The 17,207-nt window shown below is 47.0% G+C and overlaps 1 protein-coding gene across 3 annotated transcripts in view; it reads right to left on the bottom strand.

Moving 5' to 3' along the window:
* The window catches only part of DZANK1 (double zinc ribbon and ankyrin repeat domains 1), a 741,684-nt gene that overhangs the window by 221,743 nt on the left and 502,734 nt on the right, over window positions 1-17,207 (bottom strand). For all 3 annotated transcript variants that reach the window (XM_069234738.1, XM_069234737.1, XM_069234736.1), the window contains one exon: window positions 13,072-13,175. In XM_069234738.1, the coding sequence (XP_069090839.1) occupies window positions 13,072-13,175 (104 nt within the window). The remainder of the gene's footprint in view (window positions 1-13,071; window positions 13,176-17,207) is intronic.

The raw sequence follows: 17,207 nt of genomic DNA, 5'->3' as shown, positions 1-17,207 counted from the left end.
AGACGGCGGTGCCCAGTGCAGCGGTGCTTGAGACGGCGGTGCCCAGTGCAGCGGTGCTTGAGACGGCGGTGCCCAGTTCAGCGGTGCTTGAGATGAAGGGCCCAGTTCAGCGGTGCTTGAGATGAAGGGCCCAGTGCAGCGGTGCTTGAGATGAAGGGCCCAGTTCAGCGGTGCTTGAGATGAAGGGCCCAGTTCAGCGGTGCTTGAGATGAAGGGCCCAGTGCAGCGGTGCTTGAGATGAAGGGCCCAGTGCAGCGGTGCTTGAGACGGCGGTGCCCAGTGCAGCGGTGCTTGAGATGAAGGGCCCAGTTCAGCGGATCCGGCCATGGCGGGGAGGTCATTTGCCACCTGTCCTGTGTCTGGCGGGGCCCTCCTGCCCATCTGTCCTGTGGCTGGCGGGGCCCTCCTGGGCAGCTGTGCCGGGCCTGTTGGTGGCCTCATGCCCACCTGGGCTGATGGCGGTGTTGTCGGGCGTGCTGCCCTTCCTAGCCTTCCCTGATCGCCTGTGGCCCTTCCCCACCTTGGGCGGTGTGCCAGCTGTCTCCACACTTCCTGCTGGAGCCATGATAGGGGTTTTAGTCCCTGGTGTTCTCACCCTCTCGCGCCGGCCACTGCCTATCTTGGGATGTTTCTCCGGGGGTGGGCTGCCCGTGCCTTGGCTTCGTACCGAACTGGCTGCCCTGGAGGGTGGGGCACTCCACAGTCCATGGCAAACTGTGATGACAGGGGCCGGTTTTGTCGTGGCTGAGGTGCTGACTGTAGTCCTATGACATGGACGGGGTGGGGGAGTTGGGGGAAAGAGGTTGAGTTTGGACAGGAAAAGCTTTTTAGGAGCAGTGGGACGGGTAGGTGTAGTGGGTATGGGAGTGGAGAAAGAGGTTGTGGTTGTAGGAGTTGTAAGTCTGGTGTCTTTGGGTGCAGGTGCTTGGGCTGGAGGCTGTCGTGAGGTGGATGGCTGTTGGGTGGGTGGCTGCCTGCGTTTGTGTATCTTGGAAGAGGGGGTCACAGACACACTGGGAGAGGACACAGGGGACATGTAAATGGCAGTGGGGGTGGTGACTGCACGTGTGCAGGGGGTTCTGGTGTGTGTGCTGCTGAGGGACGTAGTGGCTGAAGATGTTGTGCATGCAGGTGTGAGTGGAGACGTGACAGGGAGGGAGGAGGGAGATGAGGAGGAGGGGGACACAGTGGAGGCAGTGGGTGTTAGTATGTCTGTATGTGGATGTTGCTTGGGTGAATGCCTGTGTGATGTGTGGTGCTTATGTTTGCCTGAGCTTCCCTTGGGTGTTGAGGTGTGTGCAGGCTGGTCTGATGGTGTGTCTGGGATAGGCAGAGGTACAGGTGATAGGGTCTGGGTGGAGGAAGTGGGAGGGGGGAGGCTAGAGACAGGGACAATGGCTGCCATCAGTGCTGAGGCCATAGTCTGGAACGATTGCTGAAGGGAAGCCTGACCAGAATGAATGCCCTCCAGGTATGCATTACTCTGGTGCACCTCCCTTTCTACACCCTGGATGGCATTCAAAATGGTATACTGCCCAACAGGGAGCGTCCTCAGGAGGTCAATGATCTCCTCACTGAGGGCAGCAGGAGTGACTGGGGCAGGGCCTGAGGTGCCTGGGGCGAAGGAGATGCCCACTTTCCTGGGTGAGCAGGCAAGGGGCAAACTCTGAGGGGCTGCTAGGAGGGCGGTGCTGGTGCGGTGGGTGGCGGCTGTACCTGTTGTTGCGGGGGGCACAGATGTTGCCGCCACCACAAGGGAGCTCCCTTCAGAGGACGAGTCGGTGTCACTGATGTCTGCCCGAGTCCCTGCTGTGGAGCTCCCCTCGCCCTCTGTCCCACTGGTGAATTCGGAGTCCGTTGCATGGCCCCCCATGGCCATGTGGGATGCAGCTCCCTCGTGCTCCGATGCCACTTCTCCTCCGCCTGAAGATGCTATTGCACACATGAACAGGAAGACCACAAAAAAGGGGGCGGGGGAGAAAATAAAGACATGTTGAGTGCATGCATTGGCGACACCGTTGGCGGACAGGACAGACACAGAAGCCCCCTGCACTACGCCGCGCACTTGGGGTCGACTACTCAATCCGTGGGACATGGCCTACAAGCCTATGGACGACATCTGCACACATAGATGACACAGGGCCATGAATAGCTGTACTAGGCACCCTACAGAGGTGGGGGGCGGGGGCACAGGGCCATGCCTTACAGAGGGGCCTAGCCTACAGAAATCGCCCTGGCCTAGGGATACCCACAGCCCTCCTCCCCCACCCAGACACCTCCACTGCGCGCTAAGTCAACAAAATGAGAGTGTACTCACCCCCTTATGTCTGCTGTGATGTCCTCACGCGCCCATCCAAATCGGGGTAGGCCACCGCCAGGATCCGGGACATCAGGGGGGTCAAAGTCCGACTGGCACCCCCCCCCACATTGGGAGGCCATCCCCAGCTGAGCCTCCGCCGTCTTCCTGCTCCAGCGGCGGATGTCCTCCCATCTCTTCCGGCAGTGGGTGCCCCGTCTGTGGTGGACCCCCAGGGTCCGGACGTCCTTGGCGATGGCACGCCAAATATCGATCTTCTGGTGGGCGCTGACCTATGTGAAATGTACAGGGGGAGAAAAATAGTCATCACATTCTGCATATTCAATGTGAGTGGCCCCCCCATCCCTACCCTTGCCATGTGGCACATGCTCTCACCGTCGTTTGATGCATGCCTCAATCGCTACCCTCCCCACCATCTTTCATCCACCCCACTCAACACAGGCATAGCCCATAAAGCATGCTCCCAGTGTACTTACCTGTTGGTCTGGAGGACCGTAGAGTAGCGCGTACTGGGGGAGGACCCCATCCACAAGTTTCTCCAACTCCTGAGCTGTGAAGGCAGGGGCCCTTTCCCCAGTCGCATGAGCCATTGTCTCTTCCAGACCGAGGTCACAGCAGCACTTGCAGTGTAGGTCCTCTCCTGTCGAAGATCAGGCATTGAGTGATTAAGCAGATAGAAAATGGCGGTCACGCCCGCGGCGGTGCGTACCGCGACCGCCGGCGCACATCGTCATTGGCTCATCAGACCCATAGGGTTCAATGTTAACCAATGCTGCTTTGCGCCGCGGTCTTCGACCGCCTACCGCCACGGTATGCCACGCCAGCGCATTTACCTCACATCCCATTGTCGCACTTCACAGGTCAGGCAGCCGCCATTTCAGGGGCCCACATGGCTTACTTTTTACTGCGTCACACATACCTAGGCCTTGCATCAACACTCATACAAACCATTCAATGGAGTGAGAATTGTGTTATGTGCAAGCTGTGGTTACGTACCTGTGGGTTGATTGACTCTGTGCTCGCTGTTGTCCTTCATAGGCACCGTCCACTGGGACATGCGAGGAGATGGCGGAATATTCCGGTGTACAGACCGCTGGTGGACCTGTCGACAATGGAGGAAAGACATGTCATACTGACATACAGGCTTGACCGAGCCACTATTCATGAACTGTGTGCCCAGCTGGAGCCAGACCTGAAGTCACCAATCCGCCAACCCTCAGGGATCCCCCCTCTAGTGCAGGTGCTGTCAGTGATACATTTCCTTGCAAGTGGGTCATTTCAAACAACAGTGGCCATATCATCAGGGATGTCCCAGCCTATGTTTTCCAAGGTGTTGTCCAGAGTGTTGTCTGCCCTGCTGAAACACATGTGCAGCTACATCGTTTTCCCAGAGGTGGGGGATTTGCCTACAGTGAAGGGTGATTTCTATGCCCTTGGACATATCCCCAACATCATAGGTGCCATTGATGGGGCTTTGGTTCCCCCCCACAGGAGTGAGCAGGTGTACAGAAACAGGAAGAGTTATCATTCGATGAATGTGCAGATGGTATGTTTGGCGGACCAGTACATCTCCCATGTTAATGCCAAGTTCCCTGGCTCAGTGCATGACGCTTACATCATGCGGAATAGCAGCATCCCTTACGTGATGGGTCAACTCCAGAGGCAACGTGTGTGGCTAATTGGTGACTCTGGTTACCCCAACCCGTCATGGCTACTGACCCCAGTGAGGAATCCCAGGACAAGGGCAGAGGAACGCTACAATGAGGCCCATGGGAGAACTAGGAGGGTGATCGAGCGGACCTTCGGCCTCCTGAAGGCCAGGTTCCCGTGCCTCCATATGACAGGTGGATCCCTATTCTACTCACCAAAGAAGGTGTGCCAGATCATCGTGGCCTGCTGTATGCTTCACAACCTGGCTTTGCGATGACAGGTGCCTTTTCTGCAGGAGGATGGTCCAGATGGTGGTGTTGTAGCAGCTGTGGAGCCTGTGGAGAGTGAAGACGAGGAAGCCGAAGAAGACGACATAGACAACAGGAACACAGTAATACAGCAGTATTTCCAATGACACACAGGTAAGAATACACACTGGCATATTACATATACTTAAACACTACTACCTCTCTACTGTCTGTCCTTTTCCCCCAGTGTATGGTAACTGAGTTGTGACTTTCCCTTCCGATTTCAGAGATGTGGGCCCCACTGTGTGACATCTGCTTTGTTTCCCCATGAACTACAGCTGTGTGACATTGGTATGTTGGCATCACAATGTAAATAAGCATTTTGGCACGTTAATGTCTAATACATTTGTTCAAAATCACAGCCAGACTCCTGATTGTTTTGTGCAATAACTGTGTTTATTACAGTGCTCTATATTGGTGGGTGGTTGCAAATCGGTGAGGGGTGATGGTGGAGGATTGTCCATGGCAGAGTCCAGACTATTTGTATCACAGGTGCATTGTCCAAATGCCTGTGGAAAGTGGAGCATGGGCAGTTTAAGGATGGACAGGGTGACAATGTGGGACAGTGGGATGACAATCAGGGAGGTATCCTTTCCTGGCGGGGGTCTTGGCATCTTACTCTGTCTTCTTCCTGGATCTCAGGGCCCGCTTGCGGAGTGGTTGTCCTTCTGCAGGGGGTGGGGTGCTGGTGGCCTGTTGGTCCTGTGGCGGGGCCTCCTGTCCACTAGCGCCGGCAGAGGTGGTAGGCAGTTCTTGGTCCATGCTAGTGTCAGGGGCCCTTTGTGGTGCCACAGTGTCCCGCCAACCAGATTCAGAGCCCCTACAATGGTGCCCAGGGCGGAACTGATGGTTCGTAGTTCCTCCCTGAACCCCAAATACTGTTCCTCCTGCAGGAGCTGGATCTCCTGAAACCTGGCCAGTACCGTCACCATCGTCTCCTGGGAATGATGGTAGGCTCCCATGATGGAGGATAGGGCCTCGTGGAGAGTGGGTTCCCTGGGCCTGTCCCCCACCTGTCGCACAGCAGCCCTCCCAGTTCCCCTATTTCCCTGGGCCTCTGTCCCCTGGACCGTGTGCCCACTACCACTGCCCCCAGGTCCCTGGTGTTGTTGGGGTGGTGGGTTAGCCTGGGTGCCCTGTAGTGGTGGACACACCGCTGATTGACGTGTCCTGGGGACAGAGGTATGGGCCCGCTGGGTGGGTGCTGTGCTGGTGTTCCCAGAGGGGGGTAGGTCTGCAGTGGTCTGTGGCTGTGTGAGGGGAACCGACTGTCCCGAGGTCCCCGATGGGCCGGGCTGGTCATCTAGATCCAGGTCGACAGAGGTGCTGTCATCACTGTGGGCCTCTTCTGGGGGTGGAGTGGACATTTGTGGACCCTCCTGCGCGGTGACGTGGCGTTCGGGTCCTGCAGGGGTATAAAGGGATGGTTATTGCATCTGTGTGTGCCATAGCGTGCAATGGGTGGGTGCCCGTGTCCCCCAGTGCTTGCATTCCTGTGTGGGGGCTTTTGTGACGGTGGTTTGGGGGGGGGGATGGGGATGTGCAGTGGGCATGCTTTGGTGATGGGTGTCCATGCTTTGTGGTCGCATGCAGGGCTCGGGGTTGGGATAGGTGGGTTGTGATGGTGAGACATTTGCAAGGAGTACGTGTGATGGGGGTGAGGGTGTGGGTGGGGGTATGAGTTGGCATGCTGTGGGGTGGTGGGGGATGAAGTAGTGAAGATGAGACTTACCAGAGTCCATTCCTCCAGATACTCCTGCGAGGCCCTCAGGATGCAGGATCGCCAAGACCTGCTCCTCCCATGTTGTAAATTCTGGGGGAGGAGGTGGTGGACCGCCGCCAGTCCGCTGAACCGCGATGTTGTGCCTGAATACCATTGAACGCACCTTCCCCCGTAGGTCGTTCCACCGCTTCCTGATGTCGTCCCTATTTCTTGGGTGCTGTCCCACAGCGTTGACCTTGTCGACTATTCTGCTCCATAGCTCCATCTTCCTGGCAATGGAGGTGTGCTGCAACTGTGTTCCGAAGAGCTGTGGCTCTACCAGTACGATTTCCTCCACCATGACCCTGAGTTCATCCTCAGAAAACCTTGGAGTGTCTTTGCGGTGCCATGGGGTGGTGTGGGTGATGTGTGGTGTGGATTGTGTGGTGCTAAGTGTGGTGATGTGTATTGGTGTGTTGTGTGAAGTGCGTGGTAATATTGCTGGGTGAATGTAATATGCGCGTCTGGGTGCTCGGATCTCTATTTCTCTGTGCGTGGTACCGATTCTCTAGGAGTGGAGGTTTGTGGGTGATGTGGGTGTGTGTTTTATATTGTGTTGGGTGTGTGGGAGTGGTGTGTGTATGTGTATCAGGTGTGTGTATTTTGAATTGTCCAATGTGGCTGTGTTTTGTAAGAGTGTGTGTATTTTGAGCGCGGCGGTGTGTACCGCCAATGGAATACCGTGGTTGAAAGACCGCCGCGTGGATTTGTGTGTCGTGATAGTGTGGGCGTATTTCTGTTGGCGTGACGGTGGAGGTTTGGTCATCGCCAGTTTCTCGCTGGCCTTTGGTGTGGCGGACTTTTGTGGATGTCTGTATTTTGGCGGTTTGCCTGTTGTGGGTCAGAATGACCGTGGCGGTTTACCGCGGCCGCGGCGGGATGTTGCCGGTCTTCTGACAGCGGTAAGCGGCTTTTACCGCCAAGGTTGGAATGACCACCTATGATTCTGCTGGGAAAAAATGTTTGCAATCGACTAGTCGGGATTTGAGGTTGACAAGTCGGAGTCTGAGTGAAGGTGCAAACTTATGTGAGGGAAATCATTTGCTCAGTTCATGAAGAGAGACGGCTTTGTGTCTGTTTTACTGCATTTCTTAGTTTTGACTTTGGTACTGCCCTGAGTTCCTATTTTAAAGTGACCCCCTTGAAGTGGGTATTTTTCCAGTCCAGCATTAATGATGCTGATGCGCGTGTTTGAGAGGATGGAGCAGGTTTTAAAACTGATGGCCTATGAGGGACAGCAAGTGCTTGTCATTCAGGGCAGAAGTGGTGTGGTTGTGACTGTTATGAGAAGGGTAGCTCTTTGATGAGAGGGGTACCTCATGTAGGACCCTATCCTGCTGACACAGCCAAAAATCAAGGGCGCTGGTGAATAGATTGCTTACCTTACTTAGATCAATGGGAAAAGACTAGAGATTGGCATGTCGTTCTAAATTTAGCTTCTTGTGGTAACCTTAGGCTTTCAGGACAATGAGGTGAACCTCCCCTGCAAATGCATACATTTAAATCCATCTCAGCAACAAGCTATTCTGGTGGGATTTGAAGTTACATGGATCACTGCCATTGTTACTTCAAGAAGACAAAATCACCAGGTATAGAGTGCCCCCAAATGCAAGCACATATATTTAGAACAGAAAGAAAACTCAGCCTGGGTTTTTTAAGCAATCTAATAGTTACTGCCTCCTCCCTCCACCACAAGTGCTTTTTATTGTTAAGAGGTTAATTCCCAATGAGTTTATGATCCAGATCATTTCACAGGGCATAGCGACTTGAACTGCATCTGATTTTGAGGCCTGGTTATGGTGCCAGAAAAAGGAACGGGTCCCGTCGAGGTGTCACATGTCCTTTATAATCAGTACACATGCCTAAGGGAGCCAAGACACAGAGGAAGATTGCAATTTCACCCAGTTTCATAACAAAAGGGATTTGTTAACAAAACAATGCTATTGCCAACTCTGTTGTCCAAGCTACATGCCCCTTAAAATATGGTGGATACTGAATATTATCTCATTGCATTGGAAAACTGCTATGCTTCAATGTCGATTATACATTAGGGTTTTAATCTTTAGCTCTTTGCCCGTAATTTAGCATGTTAATATTGGCGTGCCAGTGTAAATGCATTTGTGGTTATTCATTTATTTATATTAAATACATTGTTTTTTATTTTGTATGCTCTATAAAATGTGCGGCAATATTTCTTGTTTCCCTCCAAAGAACGTTTAAAAGCATAAACTGCAGGCTTCCATTTTTGATTACTTCAAATGCAAATATCCCACTGGCTTTATCAGGCCATTGGCGAATTTCTTAAATCAACACATAATGTCCGGAAATGCAAGCAGTAGGCTGCAATTTGAATGTAATATTTCTCGAAAGCTCAAGGGTGATTGTGTATCTTCCAGTGTGTTGGCTCTAATCTGGATGTAATGTGCCAATAATTCTTTTTTTCCCTTGACCTCTCCAAGCATAAGGCCAATGTCCTCAGCAAGTTAAGGAGGGCGGTGCTCTACACACAGTACTTGTCCGTGGCATTCCGAACCGTTGTTGAATATTAAGCCAGAAGTATTTACTTGGGAAAAAGCCAGAAAGGTACTGTGATACTGTTTCCTGGGTGTCACACGCTTTGTATATAATTGGTGAAGTACTAGAATCAAACAGTAAAACTGTAGAATATATGGATTTTGATACAAAATCATGCACAGGAGCATCTGCAATGGATCCTTCCCTGATGTGAAGTCTTGCAGAAGAGCTCTTCAGAAAATCTGATCTCAATCTAGTGGTGGGACTAACTACTTCCAGCTGTCCTGTGCTGCAGCCAGATCAAACCTCTTCTTTGTTGCAGTCAGTCTGACCCTCTGTGGTTGTGACCTATTAAAGACTAGTTTCATCCTACAGTATTTGTTTTCTCAACTGCCTGCACTGAGAGGCCTTACATTTACACTCACTGTGACCCCCTCCATGAGAACCTGAAGAATTCCAATTTCTGTTACTGCTTTTACAGTGTTCTTTATTGATTTGTGTGACTGCCTTACGCAGCACTCTGAATGCCACACAATATTATTACTTTCTGCCTATGTTTCAACCCTGTGTTCTGAAGGATATACTGGAGGCAGAGCAGTTCGTTCAGCGGGTACAACGCTTTTTAAGGCCTGCTCAACAAACATTTTTGTTTCACTGAAACATATTCCCAAAGAAGACTATATTACACAGAGGGGGAACAGAATGCCATACATACTAACTCTCCTGAATCAGGATACTATCGGTTTCAAGGCTAGTCTTCTGCCTCCCGATTCCTGCACACAGAAACCTGATTCGGCCTGCCAAATTATGATCTGCTGGAAACAAGGGAGCTTGATCTCAGAAATATATATTGTGAGCCAGAATGCTTTGCACTTAATTCTTGGAAAGGGAGATTAGAGTGAGTGACAGGCCTCGACATTACATTTTTTGGCAGTTTTACATATATAGAAAACCTCTGTTTTTGTTTGCGCTATGTTATTAAACTGGCAAAAATGAAATGCTGATTGTCTGTCCCCATGGTTTAATAGACCCAATTCAGACAGATTGCCTCTCCCACAGTCGAAGGCAACAGGGATAATACATTTTCCCAACTACTTTTTTTTTAAAAATCTTCCAGTTACCTGCTTTAAAATGTTGGCATGTATGGGCAGGGGAGATACTGATGTGGACGGATTCACATGGGGACAGACTGTTGGTACACAGAGGGGCATTTGAGAGCGTCCCAGAGGTTTCACAGAGAACAGAGTCAACTTCTGTTGTTCAAACTTTAGTTTAGGAAAGAAGGTGAGAGGGATTACCATGTACTGAGGAGAATCTCCCAAAAGGACTGGTGCTGTTGCTCATCGAGAGGGGCTAAATGATGGGCGCTGATGAATCTCTCTGCTTCTGCTTTTCATGTGACTTTCGTGTTTTATGTGTGACCGAGCATGTGCCCAAACACTAGGGGAAGCCTTCCTCCTGTGCTTTGACTTGCAGCAAGCCTCTCCAATCAGTGACTGGAAGGCAAAATCACACCACCTACATTAAGCCTGTGATAGCTTTCAGGTATTTATGGCTCGTGTTCTTGAGAGCAGTGAGTATGATGTTGCCCTATCTTTATGACCTTATGTTTCATTAAGGAACAGAAAGTAGATGTTGAAAAGGGAGGCTTGAATCTACAGACATTGCTGTGTTGGTATCAGCAATGATATGGAATGACGTCCATAGTAATTATCAGTGGCTGAGATTAGTTCAGACATTTTAGTCATCACATAATCGTTTTTCTGAGTATATTGATTTTAGGCCACATGGGTTCTTTTCATGATTCTTGACTCAAAGGCTGTGGTTGTATTAGTATATGCAATATATGAATAGTGATTAGTGGATATGGGGGGAGAGAGCCTAAACTTTTTATATTGTTGAGCTCACCCTCAGTATCAGACTAAGGCACGCCAATGTTCATAAATAAAAAAAATCAATTATGATTTTAATAACTTGGCAGGACTGGATGGTGTTCATTGACTGTCTTAGGGGACTATTGCTGCTGGCCAATGATGCTACAACATATAGCACTGTGGCCTGATAATATTGGTTATGGGTAACATCTGGTTACTCGAGGAAGATGTAAACCCTGAAGGCACCATGGTTTACAGGAAGAGGTCATTTTGATGAATCCATGTGGACATCTTGTTTTCTGTTAAGGTGGAAATTAGTTGTGAGATGTCTATCACGGTGGAGGGGGTAGAAAGAAGTATGCAGCGGAAAGAAGTGGGTTCTGAGATATCAGGAGGACAAGGAAGCAGGCCCTCTTTAATGATTATCAAGGTGTTACTGATAACCTACAGTGTTGTAGCTTCTTTGTTACCACTGTTTAAGAACCTTACTAATGGGCCTTGCTGTTGTATCAACACCACATTTTCCAGGACTATGCTCAGAAAGGGAGATGGATGATGTGCCAGAAGTTCGCAAGGTTGTATGGGTGCTTATGTAGTGTTATGAGGAGCAGGAGAACCTACTACATAGTGGACTGAAAGGTAGCTGTAGTCAGAGTGGTAAGTACACTCCCCAGATATGGTATGAGAGTGGCGACTGCAAGGATTAGATAGGAATCATAGTGTGTCATCATATAAAGTTTTTGAGGGAAGTAAGATGCTCATTAGATCATCAATAGTAATGGATTTAAAGATGTGCTATTTGATTGATCTTGGTAGGGAGTTGATGGTGTAGTAGGACAGTGGAGTGGATAGGTCAATGTTGCGACACATGGAGGCCTATTTACAAACTACATTGTCGTTAATAGTACTATAATAGTACTACTAACTTACTACAAAATGTTACTCACATACCTACATGCAGAGGTCTACGCTTCCATCTCTCCTATCTTTACTGTAAGGAGAACTCTGCCCACACTGTGGAGCTCTCCGCTCACGAAGGTATACATTTAGTAGTAAACATGGGTGAGTCAGAGGAAAGTTGCTAGAAAATGGGGAATATTTACAACTAAAAGGAAGCGGTTAAGAGAGGAGAAGGGAAGGTTAAGATAGAATACTGAGGAGTTTAGAGACACCCATCCACAAAAAAGTAAGCCCATTGCTATTCACAAACTGCCCTTCTATAGTTACTACAGCCAAATAGGACCCAAAACATGTACTCCCACCCAGAGCAAGGACACATGCAGCACCGCAGATGGCCAACCACTGAAACTGCAAAACCTTCCTTTAGAAAATAATAGAGGCAGGGACATAAAAAGAAACCCTGTCAAAAACAAATGTGAATATAAACTTTTTAAAAATATAACTACATTTTGTTTAATGTTAAAAGATTGTCTATAAATAAAACCTATTTTTCTATTTTAAAATATTTTATGAACGTTTTGAAATTTAAAAATGAATGTAACATTAATATTTACTTTTAATTAATTCTAACATCATTTGTCATCATTTCTCACACACACACACACACACACACACACACACATATATATTACTTTAGCAGGGGATTCTTTTTAATTGAAACTTCAGAGAAATAACTTTATTTTAATTTAACAGGTAGAAAATCATTCAATGTTCACTTTAGAAATAAGTTAGTAACTCTGCAATGTTTTATATTAGTTTATATTTAAAATATATAAGATTGCTTAACATTATTATACTAGTATTGTTTTCTATTCTTTTTTGGTGTTTAAGGAACACTTAAACTTTTCCCTGTACTTTACCTGAGGTAGGGCACCAGCCCAATGGCGAAGCATCCACCAAATGTGTGGAACGTCAAATTCAGCTGGAAAGTCAGTACTAGTAGTAACTTTATGGTTGCATTTGACATTTATATTGACTTCACATCCTATTTCAGGGTGTGGGGATATGTAGGTCTACACTTTTAAGTAACTTTACACTCATATATCGGGAATAGTCAAAAGTAGTAAAGTTACTCAAAGGTGTAAGAGTAAATGTACATGTAGTAAATCTAGCTACACTTTTAGACTTACCTTTGTGAATAGGGCCCACTGTGTTCATTTAGGACAGAAAAGTGGTTGGAAATTCCATTTGTTTTTTTTTCAGACCTTGCTAACATAAAAGATTATCAGCTGAGTTTTAGTTACAGAATACAGAAAAGAATAGTTAGTTGATACTTTGATCAGTTCCTGAGTAGAAAACACCCTGAGTATTACTCTGGCTGACTTACGCAGGATATCACAGCAAAATGGTCTCCTGACTGCTAGTTTTCATCGAATTACTTTCTTTTCGACACAATAAGATGTAATAACTTCACTGCTTTTTGACTTTGACATTTAACTTCACTCCTTTGAATAATGCTAAATCTGCTGTCTGTTTTATACACTGCAAAACCTCCTGACTTATTGTAATGAGGAGTTGTTTCATACTATTTATTTTGACCTTTTTTGAAGATCACTGCATTCTTTTTGAACAATGAGGACAGTGTTACATTAACAATGACGAAAAATGCTGGGTGATCTAAAAAATCCAGACAAAATACATGGATCACATCCAACGTGGGCTCCTGCACTGAAGCGTTTCCCTTACCTTCCCCATTCGAGGTTCACCAATCAAAGCCTTGAACTCAGAGTTGTTCTGTGTATAACATCGAAGGTGGGCACAAATGTGATCCAGCTGTTTTCTCCAGTAACCTAAAGAAATAATGGACCCAAGAAAAGAAATATGTTAGGTGTGACATGAGAGGCATGCTATTTTCACAACAGCAACTCAAAGAAGCAGCGTGAACTAAAACGGTGATTGGAAACTTCAAAGCAAGGTTACCATAGTTCTTTAAAAAACAAATACTTTACCGTCTGTTGAGGGGCACGGTGTACTATGCTCAGTTATTTATCTGAATATCTGAGTAAACCAAATATTTCTAAACTGTAGCTATCGATATTGTAGTACCTAGCTACTGAAGCACATGTGGAAATATTGGGCATGGGCACAACCCAGCTTCAGCCTGACTCCTTAGGCAGCACCCAGGGAAGAAAAGCAATACTTCTCTCAGAGAGACTACAGCCTACCCATCTCCAGACACTCTTTCGTCACCTACTCCAGGTCCAGCAAGTTATTCCACATTTCAAGGCCTTTAACTTGTAATCCCCATTTTCTCACAGAAAGATACCAGCAGGAAACATTAACTCCAACCTTGGAATCTTCTCCATGGAGAGAAACGTACCCTAGTAATCGGGCCTTTAAGAGTACATTCATTGTATACGATAAAAAGCAAAATTGTGAGATCTAATTCTATGGTTTTTGGGTGTTTTGCAGCTAGACAGGGGTTATCCAGCATGAGCGTAAAATTCCAATCAAATAATGCAGTCACACAGTGAAAGATTATAGAGTGACACTAGCAAGATTCACTAGCAAGCACTGACAAAGCCAATAGCTCTTGCGTTTTTGACCTTTTCGCTTATTTAATCTTTTTGCCGTGACACACACCACGTGCTGGCCCCATAATGATGCATGCACATACATGCGTCATCAAACATGAACGTGCCTCGGGAATTTTGTGGGCGCCATTTTTTGTATTTATTTACCAATTAGATGACGGATGTGATTTGGATCTGTAAATTTTAAAAAATATTATTTTTTGCAGCGCAAAAGCCTTATTACACCGCAGAGCAACCCAGCAATAAATGGCTACGGCCAGCGCCGTGCAAAAACATACATGAAAAAAAGTGGATTGTGAAGGATTTGCTGTCAAATGGAGGAGGAGGAGAGTAGAGGCAATAGGTGGGAGAAAAGCAAGAGGGAGTGGGTGGGGCCAAGGTACAAAACAGAGGCGTTTGAATCTAGACCTTCAGGAGGCCAAAAAAGGTAATAAAAGAAAAGGCAGGGAGGAGTTTTGAAAGCAAACAAGGCCTTGGCGAGAGGGATGGAGAATCAACACGGAGAGCATGGGGGAAGTGGGGCAGGTGTTTAGAGGGGAACACACATACAAGGGAGAGAACTAGAAGACGTGCAGCATTTCATGAATGCTGAAAGAAAAAAAGATGTCCTTGAGTGTGAGGAATGGGAGAACAAAAGTTATCTAATTGAAAGGATGATAACGATGTTATGGACTGCGGGAACAAACATAAGAGGAAAGCAAGTTATCAAAGAAGAAGCAAGCCAATTAAAGTGACAGTTAAGCCAACCAACGGCAAACAACTGTTGGGATTTTAAGCCACTGTAAGTTTTTGGTATGGGACACAAGAGGCTTTCATCTACTGTTTAGCTAAAAACTGTCTCGTAGGCGAAAACTAAAAATAATGGGTGCAAGTTGTCATACTGCAAGTTTCACATACTGCAGTTGTTTTTATTTGCATTTAACCACTTCACCTATTAATTACAGGAAAAGAATCAGAAGGAAAACAGGAAAGTAAAAACAAATTTAGAAAAAGGTACATAAACTATAAAATACTAGTCACATGCCCATTAACGTGTTGACTCTCTATTCTCTTCCTTTATGACACACCAGCGCTTTTGTTATCTTCTGCCTCTCCTTTCTTTAGGTTAAGAAAATGAAAAAGTTTCCCACGTTAATTTATCTGACAGTTTCGTTAAATCATATTATCGTCCCTAGAGTATCTGCATTTCAGATGGAGGACTTTTGTTTTACAAAAAAAAGCACTGCTTTGGGAATGCCAGGGTTTCTGCTCAGCCAAAAAAAAGGGAGCCCGATTTGAATCTCTGCTGCTTTTCACAATCATTCACATTGGCCACGTTTTCAATGGAATGCACCTTTGAGGTACCTACCAACAGGATGGAAAGGTTAACAGTAGAAACACCAGCAAATGAAGCCACATGCAGACGGTACATTGGTGTTTCTTCTTCCCTGGGTCTCATTTTAGCGGAGAAGGTTCAATCTTGCAAGTGACAATTATCTTTTTTTCTTCTTTGCTACCAACTGTTATCTCGTAGTTTACATGTTTTGCAATTTTGATTCAAAATTTGATTTCAAGCTGGTTGTTTCATCCTTTTCTTTTTTCCTGGTCTCTCCAAGGACATTGTGCATTGTTTAAGTACGTACCATATTATTTACTCTTTAGTGTTATTTTGCATTAAGCCCTCGTTTTTTGAATGGTAGACCTCCTGAAATATTTTTTCTAGTTATAAAATATGTGTCATTGTTTTGAGTGTTGTATCAGTGCAGTGTGACTATGTCACAGGAAGTGCACCCTGAAATCCAAAAGAAGGGTACTGAAGAATTTAGTGAGTTCTGATGCTGAAAGTAGCTCTGATTTGTATCTGAGGATGTTTAGCTTAGCTTTGGGAAATACTAAAATTATATTGGACCTTTACCTTTAAGGCAATGTGGTCAACAAAATAACGAATCTATTTTCTACCTATGAGAGAAAGAGTGTGTGTGTTTGTGTGTCCATCTGATGGGTCAAATGCGGGAGCTCTACTCATGCCAGATGTGTGCTCATATGGGCTGGCTGCAACAAACACAGAAATGTTGTGACTGCCATTACTGCATGTGGGGACTTGGTCCCCATGTTCTGAATTTGTAAACAAAATACCATACAAGTTGGCAGGGTAGAGGTACCCTGTACCCCTGGCACTTATGGGGTCCCCTCAGGGCCAAAGTATAACAGAATCTTTCTTTAACTATTCGCATATCCCACAGGCGTCTCGCAAGAGTACACAGAGGCTGTGCTAGCTTTCACAAGAGTCTTGCAAGATCATGTAGAAACTAAAAGTCCTGTACATGCTCAGAGCCATTTCTAGAGACAATAGTGGACGGCTGAAGCTAAATTGCATTATAAGGGCATGCCTCTAATACACAAAGCCTACTAGACCCAACTTTTCGCAGGTACAGAGCCTCAATAGAGAGGCCATTTCCTCACGAATCTGTACTACATACATCCTTTGCCCTGTAAAGGGGTCTCAGAGGAGAGGTCAGTCCCACAAATCACCCTACTATGCAGAACCGTTGCCTGGTACACAGTCTTCATGGAGAGACTAGTGCCTCACCGAGCCCTATTAATTACAGCCTTCGCCCTGTATAGAGGTCTCACGGGAGAGGCCAGTTCTTCTCTACACCCTACTAGGCACACCAATTACCTTCAGAAGCACTGTGATCAGATAGCTAATGCCTTGCCACACCCTACTAACCAAGCTTGTCTCTATGAAAGTGGTCTAACTGGAGAGGCCAGTCCCTCATCCCACCCGACTTAAAACCCACATCTCCATGGGATACAGTTTGGCTCGAGTGGTCAGTCTCTAATTACACCCCACTACACACTGCCATCGCCCTGGGAAGCAATCTATGTGGAGACACCCATTACATGCCACACCCAACTGCACTCTGGACTTTCAAGCGGTCTCTGAGTTTGAGGTCAACTGGTCCAAATCCTGCATCTTCCCTCTCCAAATCAGGTATGCAATTCACCTCATCTCCAGCTGGACTAAACTTCACAGAGAACTGGTCACATTCAGATTTCTTGTCATTAACATATATCACTCGCTGGAGGACCTACTGGGTGGTAACTTGGGCAGTGCTATTCAGACGCTGAAGGTAGGATTCACTTTTGGAGCGATGCTGCCCTTGTCAGTCATGAGCCAGATAGCCTTGATTAGGATAATAGCGCTCCCATGATTTGGATACAACACTAGGCACGTTTATTTTCCACAGTGGTAGCAGGCGAGTAGTGCTGGCTACTTCCATGTGAAGTTGGTGACTTGGGACTCCT

This window comes from Pleurodeles waltl, chromosome 5, assembly GCF_031143425.1.
Source record: "Pleurodeles waltl isolate 20211129_DDA chromosome 5, aPleWal1.hap1.20221129, whole genome shotgun sequence".
Classification (NCBI taxonomy): Eukaryota; Metazoa; Chordata; class Amphibia; order Caudata; family Salamandridae; genus Pleurodeles; species Pleurodeles waltl.
This window is presented reverse-complemented; position numbering and strand designations above follow the sequence as displayed.